The sequence below is a fragment of the Corapipo altera genome, unplaced genomic scaffold (genome assembly GCF_003945725.1).
Source record: "Corapipo altera isolate COAL_440 unplaced genomic scaffold, ASM394572v1 48b, whole genome shotgun sequence".
NCBI lineage: Eukaryota > Metazoa > Chordata > Aves > Passeriformes > Pipridae > Corapipo > Corapipo altera.
In genome coordinates, this window is record NW_020884884.1 from 4,244,654 (window position 1) to 4,253,646 (window position 8,993).

General features: G+C 36.4%; 1 protein-coding gene across 5 annotated transcripts in view; it reads right to left on the reverse strand.

The window, feature by feature from the left end:
* Window positions 1-514: 514 nt before the first annotated feature.
* PROX1 (prospero homeobox 1) overlaps window positions 515-8,993 on the reverse strand; it is a 49,184-nt gene continuing 40,705 nt past the window's right edge. For 3 of the 5 annotated variants that reach the window (XM_027641487.1, XM_027641484.1, XM_027641485.1), the window contains exon 5: window positions 515-6,227. In XM_027641487.1, coding sequence (XP_027497288.1) covers window positions 6,039-6,227 — 189 coding nt within the window. In that variant the 3' untranslated portion in view covers window positions 515-6,038. The remainder of the gene's footprint in view (window positions 6,228-8,993) is intronic. The other 2 variants (XM_027641489.1, XM_027641486.1) reach the window with 1 other exon arrangement.

The following is an 8,993-nucleotide window of genomic DNA, read 5'->3' on the forward strand; positions in this document are numbered from 1 at the left end:
GTATCTGGTCACTACCCTTAACAATGTCAAACTGGTAACAGTAACAAATGTGAACAACATCTCAACAAGCACTATCCTTACATTCACCCAACTTGAGGGACCTCCTGTTGCAGGACACCAGCACGGCAGGTATATCCAGGAAATGATTAAACAGTATAAATAAAAGTACTTTCTAGCTCACATTGGCTACATTTTATTTAAAGGGCTGTCTATACCTCAGACATAACAGGTCTCTCACAGGATGTTATTCCTTGTCAGATAGACTATTGCAAAATAACATTCATTATCTTAACCGGCGCTGTGCTGGAGGTAGGACACCAACGCGATAAATCATTATATCCATTTTGCAAGAGGGCTGGTAGTTTCATTAATAAATAATTTGAACTAAGGAGAAAAGAAAACCTTCAGAGGACTACAGTGTTAGGCACAACCTGGCCACAGCAGAGTGGTCTGGAGGTTCACCTCTTGATGTGGGGTAATATAAACTTTTGGAAATAAATATAAACAATGGCAATGAGCTTGTAATTTATATTTTATTTTGCACAAGCTTGCATATATACTGCACATACATTCAGTTTAGAGAAGATGGAAGGCACACAAGGCAATTGAACTACTGTATCCTTTAAGTGGTACAAAGCAAAAAGGTAAAAGTCTGGAGAGTATACAAAAGCTTTAAACACACAAAATAAAATCCACCCCCCCCCAAACATTTTTCCTGTGTTTATCTTAAATTTAGTAGCTGCCAAGCTAGAATTGTAACTTTTTTTCAATCAATTGTCTACTGCACCTTTTTTTTCCAAACGGACAGGGGAGTCTTATTGTTTTATCTTGTCATCAATTAATATTACAGTACATCCTTGGTAATACAAAATTGTACACCTTCATCAAATAAATTAGGATAAATTAAACCAATAAATTATGCAAAGTCTTCAGAACAATAGACGACAACAAAAAAATCCACAGTTGAAATTGCCTCTAGCTAAAAAATAAAATAAAAAAAAATCAAAAATTGACTTTATCAGTTCAGTTATTGTACTATCTTCAAATTAAAGGGTCTTTATTACAAAAAAAAAAAGAGCTTAATAATGCTATTTACAACATATTGCTAAATAATATAAAGGCAGTGTTTTGTCACTTTTGTAACTATATACATATGAGTAATGGCTGGGACAATATCAGTTTAAACCTTAACCTTTGACTCTTCTGGGCAGCATTAAAACCAACCTTAAGAGGCTTTTTTTTCCTTCTTTTTTTAGTTCCTGACTCTTCCACGATATATGGTAATGAGATGGTTATTGTGTTTGTCTACTATCTCACTAGTGGTACAATTAATGCAGAAAGTATGGATTTTGGAGAAAAATGTAAGCTCACTGTTTCTTCTAGATTTGTTTCTACATATCCCAGTATTTGTGCATTTGGAAGGTGGCTGCTTTGGGAGAGAGGTGACTGTGGCTCAGATGAAAAGACTAAATAAAGTCATAGTGCCACCACCTTTCATACACTAAAAAGGATATTCCTAAGAAGATACAAAGGTTAAATACCAGTTTTCATCCCAGCTCTAAATATGAGCATTTTTAGCTTCAGTTTATAGATGGTTTACAACCAACAGTTCTACAGAAAACAAAATTGCATTTCCTTCAACAGAACATTTAAGTGCAATACAGTAACTGCTTACTCATAAACCAGTTACATTCCTTAAGGGGAGCTTTTTGAAAACAATGCGTATTGGAATTTTCAAACACATAGTTGGTACCAGAAGGAAACATTTGCACTATTAACACCAATGATTGCTATATAATACACATGGCAAATATAGTTTTTGCTTTCACTTCTCATGTACAGTGCTCATTTTGGGGGTTTTGTAAACCACTTTCCATTTTTAATATATATATATATATATCTTTCTGTATATATATATATGTATAATCTTTCAATGCTGCTGGTGAAAATCCTATCTTTAAAGCCACAAAATCTTCACCTTTATTTCTTAATTAATATTAACCTGTGGAAAAAAAACATTTTTCTATTAACTGACTTCATATACATAGAAAAAAATTCTGCAATTTTACAGAAACTGTATTACCCATTCCCTTGACATCTGATGAAAGAGACTTAACTTTTAAAAGTAGAGAGCTGGATTTTCAAGAATGCTTTCAACTATCTACACAGTTACTGTAGTGTTTCTTATAAATTCAACAGATGTTTTCAGAATGTAGTTATTAAAATCTTATGTCTTTATGCAAGAACAGCCATAAGGTTGAATATTTACATTGCTTTATAAAAGTTCCCCTCAATTTTCAATGTTCACCCACATACCTGGTACAGTAACAAAGATTCTTCAAACTTAAAACACTTTAATTAAATAATACTCAGAGGCACAAAGCAAACCTCAGGAATACATGGGTGAACACCTTCTTAAATAATTACTACATTCTAACATCTTCCACGTGTTTACCATTAAATGTGAAACGTTCCCATTAAACAACCAGAGATACAGTAAGAATTAAATGTTTTGTAGTTTCAAATAGAACATTCTTTTCACAAAACATAACAAATGTCTAAAATAGGTTCTTAATCTAGATAGGAAAAAGGTAAGCTTTTCACTTCATACGCATATTTTGTGTGTGTGTGTGTGTTTCTGTGTAAATATACATACATATGACCACACATGTTGTCCTGTGTGTGTGACTACATATGTATATGTATACGCACATATGTCACGTATGAAATATTGCTTCTATACTACTTTTCATCAGGCTAAGAAAACACAAGATTTGCACCACAGTTACAAAAAATTGGCTTCTACAAGAATTTTCAAAACTTGAATGCTGCTCAAACAATTGAGAAAAAATAATTTGCATTATCAAACTGTTCTAAAAATTCTCTTCTTCAAAAACGTATTCTCCTGCTTTTTTTTTTTTAAATTTTTAAAAAGACACAAAATATGCATAGCTATCAACATTATGTCAAACAGCTGGAAAAAAAAAAAGTCAGTGTTTATTGCAGCTGTAGTAATTGAAAAATAAAGTTTAAAAGATGAAAATTGTAAGCCACAGAAGGCACAAGAACAATTGTACTTGTGGGGGAAAAACTGGTATTTTGAAGGATTTTTTTATCCTTCCGCTGGTGCATTTAAGGTCTAGGCACAGACTATAACCTCAAGTTTATATGCAGAAATAAATCTGAATTAGCAGTAAATGAATGGCAAGATGGGGTTTCTACATGGATTTCAAAATTCTTTTCCTATGTAAACTTTTCATCACAATAGAAGTAGCCTCCTGCCTTTTAGCCATTTTTAGTGAAACAATACTGAGATCATTTAAAAGAAACTGGATTCTACTTAGAATTTAGTACGAATACATGTATTTGTAATTTTAGGTGCATTGGGAGGCACAAAGGCAATATGGCTATAAAATGCAGAAAAATCATGTAACTGGAATGATCAAATTATCATTTATTCAGACCAAGGAGGTTTTTATTTTGTTTTTAAGATGAAATTTCTATTCCTAATTCCTATGCCTCATTTACTATTGAGATCATGCTACTCATAAATAAATAAATAAATGCAACAACATCAAGTGTTGAGTACACAATTTCACTTATTTAGATTATGTGAATTCCATTGCAGCCAAATAATAATAATAATAATAATAATAATATTAATAATAATATTAATAATAATATGATAATATAATAGTAATAATAAAAGCAACTGTGAAATCACAGATTGAGATGGTAGCTAGTAGTATGTCCACATAGTATGACTAAAGTATGGCTTTGCTTTCTTATGTCCAAGGTGACAATGCAGTTATATTTTGTATCTGATGGTATGCCAATGATGAACTTACTGTATTAAAACTTGAGCATTTTATGCCACTTCTTCCCATAAATCAAAAAGTGCATGAACACAATTTTCACCTTCAGATTTCATTGGATTTTTATGAAGTGTAATGTTTACCAAATCATGCACACACACATTAAAAAAGAAAGGAAAAATGAAATAAAGAGAAGAAAATAAAATGAAAGAAAATGTAAGAAAATAAAATAAAGAAAAATAAATCCTGTCTACTGTAAGGATACATACACTATTAGGTACTCTCAGAGAGTCTAAGATCAAGATTTGTTTTGCTTTTAATGCATAGTGAAAATGTTGGCACTTCATCCCATGCTATTGTCTGCATTGCCTATACTCCACAGATACTGCCAGTGCTTGAAAAGAATGACAGGGAATCGTAGGATTGTGCTGTTTAATTTGAAGTCAGCAGGTTTTTAAGGCTTTCTGCTAACAATAATTGCTTTCATACATTTCTGTCTATCAGCAGTATTTGTAAATGAAGTGAAATTGCAATGATCAGGTCAGCTCTTTAGTCACATGGGTAAACTTTCACTCTCCAAAGTCAAAATGTAATTTTAAAATAAAGAAGATACCAATATCCTAGATGGTCTAAATATAATTCACAGCTAATTAGGAATTTCCTCGAGATTTAGATTGAATTATGTAGAGGAAAATACTATTGATGATAACAATAAATTCTTACTGCATCCGTACAAAAGACGACAAAGAAAATGACAAATACAGTGTGCCATAGCATATTCAACCTTCCCCCAAACTTCTGGAGAACATATCTTTCTGAAAACATGAGAAAAGGAGAGTCACTAAAGAAAGCAACAGAACTAGCAGCCAGCTTTCTTTCTGTCACATCGGGGTATAGTATTCAGGCAGACTCAGATCCATCATGGACTTTACACTGTAGCTCAGGTTTTGGTCAACACTAGCTCCAGCTTCAGAAGACAAGTGCAGCACATTGCTCAAACAGATTTTTTTCTTTTTTTTTAAAGCTGCACTTACTGTAGTTTTAAAAATCTAATTTGGCTATCTGAACCCTGCATAGCCAGGAGGACGCTGATTTTTGTATATGCTTGATTAGATTTTTATGAAAATGTAATTTTTATTCTTCTGATTAGGAAAAGACTTATTATATTTTACAGCTACAAACAAGCCTTTATTTTTTTTCCTTTGCCTCAGCACTGTGAGGTGAAGACTCTTCTACTACATCCAAGATCATTCAAAAAGCGCCTTTCAGAACAGATGTCAAATATGGACAGAAAACTTTGTATACTGGAAAGCGGATCTTGGGAGGCAGAATGGACCAAGAAAAGAATAAATTTAGGGACAAATGCCACTTAAAGTAAGACCAAGACATGGCAATATAGGACGCTGAAGGTTTCATTTTTACTCTATGGAGAGTGAAATGCTTCCGCTTTAGTAAGCTGACCATATTCCAAAATTAGTGTGGTTGATACGATATTGTGCATGAATTACTGGCCTAACCCTGCAAGAATGGTATTTGATTTGTGCAAACATCCCTTGCTGCAATTTAGAGAAACAACAACCTGGCATGTTGATTACTGGTGCAGGGTATCTGTCATTTCTGTAAGGAAAGCATGAAGAATAGCGTTTGCATTTTTGGGTGTCACTTCTTGGAGTGAGTACCTATAATAGATGTTGTATTTGTTTTGAAGTATGAAACAAAATCTAGTTATTGATTAAAAAGTATATAAATACAAATAAAAAAGCTCAAAGCTTATGAAGTGACTCCACAGAGTTCAGACCTTTAGCAGTATAAACATAATATAAACTTCATTGTCTGTAGTATTGTGCCATGACATTAGTCTCACTAAGACAAAATGCCACTTTGCAGCAAGCAATAAATCTGACAAAGCATTTTTAAACATAATGCCCTAACTTGCTAAGACAGGCTTTTACACACTTCCAAACTCTTCTCCCTGAAAATTAACCCCGTTGATTCTTCAAATGTTAAGGGTCTTGGGCAAAAGTAAACCAAAGGCTGAAGTAAAATAACCATCCCCTTGGAACTAAACGAAAACTTATATCCAGGAGGGATCAGTCTAATTTCATATACATATATATATGTATGCGATACACATATATATGAAATTAAAATAGAGACACACATGACTTGGGCATCAGAAGGGGACTGCTACTTTCATACATTCATAAATAGCTGCTGAACTCTCTACTCATGAAGAAGCTCTTGTAGGCAGTTTGGGGATTTGAAAATCTCAGGGACCTCACTGTCCAGCTTACAGATGACCTTGTATATGGCCTTCTTCCAGGAAGGATCAACATCTTTGCCTGCGATAATGGCATTGAAAAACTCCCGTAACGTGATCTGAGCCACTTCCAGGAATCTCTCTGGAACCTGCTGATACAAGGAGACAATGGCATTAATACAGTTTTCAATTTCAAGTCTCTGGTTCTTCAAAGGAAACTGAGCTAAGTTCTTTCTTTCAGAAAGGGGCTTACATAGCACCTGCATTTTCTAAATGTGGCAGCCTTCTATTCTCTTATGCAAAGCTGTTATATATAGTACTATAGCAATAACTTTTATACCATGTGTTAGAGATCTTTATAAAGTCTACTGACAGAATGTAGGTAACAAAATGTTGCTGTCTGAGTTTGGAGAGTGGAGGATTTATAAGATATAATTAGCAGGAGGGGAAACAAACACAATTGTCTTTAAGGAAAGAAATCTCTGCTTGATATTTTACCCGTGCATTTAGGGCTATGTTCTCCTCTCCATGTGAGGACTAATATGAAAGTTATGCATGCACAGAAAGCCCTTTGTACCTCTGTCCCTAACTTTGGTTACAACCAGTGCTGAAAGCTATCAAAGAAATGGAGTACCTCTGAATGTTATTTGTAGTTTAAAAACAAGCAAGCAAGCAAGCCTTCGGCTAGTAGCTTGCTTCTCTGGTTGCTATGCATGAGAACCCCATAAGATGGCTTTCTCAAGAGACGTTATTGTTTCCCCTTCTTTTTCATAAGTGTACAAATAGCACCCTAACCTCTTCGATGGGTGTATTGTGCTCCAAGTGGCTACTGAGCTGAGATGCTTTAGACTCATTTGCGGTTTCTAAATGTCACTGCAACTTCATGGGTAAGTCAAACAGTCAGCTAGCGGGAACATGCCACTCTCACAAGTCCCTGAACAATGGGTGAATGTTAAAACCCACAGTTACCTCCAAACTTTAGTAATTTGTTCTAAATAGTTGCCTCAGGCACCAGCACCACATTCTTCCCTCACTGCTACTCTTTGCCCCCTCCGGCAAGAGGAGTTCTCCAACCTGCACTAGGAGCCACTTGAACCCTTCCTGTGACCAACAGACACTTGGGCAGATCTCTCTCATTTACTGAATTCATGTCACACTGCCAGATCAGGACCATCTCCTTACTCTCTACTTCAGGCTTTTGTCCTTCTCCCTTTAGAAGCCACTCTCAGAAAACTTGTCTGGAAATACGTATGAATAATCTGATACCACAGAGCTCTGGAGCCTCACTCACCTATTACCACTGGGGAAACACTAGCAGTTTGCTAGCCACATTTTGCCATCAGATGAGCATGTGATCAGCTCTCCCTGACACCAGCTGACAAACTCTGCTTCCAGAAGCCCTGCAGAAGTCCTCTGTCTACCTCTGAGAGTGAAATCCAGCCCCCCCCCTTCCCGCTCCCCCCCCCCCCCTTCCCCTCCCCACCCCCCCCCCCCCCCCCGGGGGGGGAAAACCCCCCCCCCCCCCCCCCCCCCCATTTTCTCTGCTCCCAAACACAGGTTGCCTTCTGTGGAAATTTTTCATTCAACGGGCCACATGGAAAGAAACATTTTTACAGATGTTCTATTACAGTAACAATAAAGAGAGAAAAAATTAACTATTATGTTTAACCATGCTTTTCTCATTCCTGCATTGCTATATGAAAAGGATATGCTTTTTCTGTTCATGCAGTTCAAACAAGGCTGCTCACATGCTGTTCATCACCCTTGGTATTCCAGGGTGCTAACCAAGGGGAAGGAGTTTTGACTACATGATACTAGAAATCAAGAAACATAGTAGATAACCAACTTTATGGAGTAGAAACTGATGTTAGTTCATGAGGGCAAAATCTTTTAGTTTTGGTATCCACTCCAGAGGACCAACATTAGATGCCTTTCTTCCCTTCCAAGCTGCTAGAGATGGGAAGGAGGCAATTACAAGCACCTCCATAAGAAGCATAAAGTCTAAATGCAAAAAGTCCTACCCCTCCTTCCTACCTCATGGTTACACCCATGACAACTTTAAACACAGAAGTGACAACCTGGGCTTTAAGTTGAGCCTTTGCCATTCAGTTTCTACCTGTACACTTGATAATACTCCAGGTAGGGGATGTTGCTTCTCCATGGAGTAGGCAGTGTGAAACCCCTGAACCACTAGTTTCCAGGCCTCCCACCCCTGTAGAGACACACAGGTTTTTCTTTTGGACTAGGAGTTACCTTTTATGGTCTAACTTTATTGTACCTGAGTCACATCTGCAGGGTTTGGGCCCCTTTGAACGCAGTACAACAGGCTGCAGAGAGCAGCCCACAAACATAATAGTGAATGAAGCTCTATGGGGGCTTTGAAGAAAGCCAACTTTTCAGCTTCTTTTGGATGCTTCACCTTGTAATGCTGAATTCCCAAAGATCTCCCCTACTCCTCAGGCATTAGAGCCATTCATAGCTCTTTCCTTTTGGGACGTTATTAGCAATTTTTCACGTCAGACTGGATTACACATGTTACTTTGCATGTTGTAATGTGAATTCCATTGTGATTAATCCCCACAGGATGGTACGCCAGCCAGCACTTTTCCTTTCTAGAAAGAGTATCTGCAGTGCCTTTTTTGTTTGCTTTTCTTTTTTTTAAATAAAGAAAATACTAGTGAAGTCCATAGCCTGAAAATAAATATTTAAATGCATGGGTAGTTATATTTTTCAGTGGGCAATTAATCAGTCAGCCACGTTAATTATGTGTCTGGGGGTGGCATTTCCCTGACCCTAAGTGATGGCGACCTATTCAGCGCATCTTTACACCTAACTGACTGAACATCTCTGAAGTAGGAACATCTGCATAAAATGCTTCAGTGACGAATAAACTCCATCTACATTGCTTTTAATAGAAC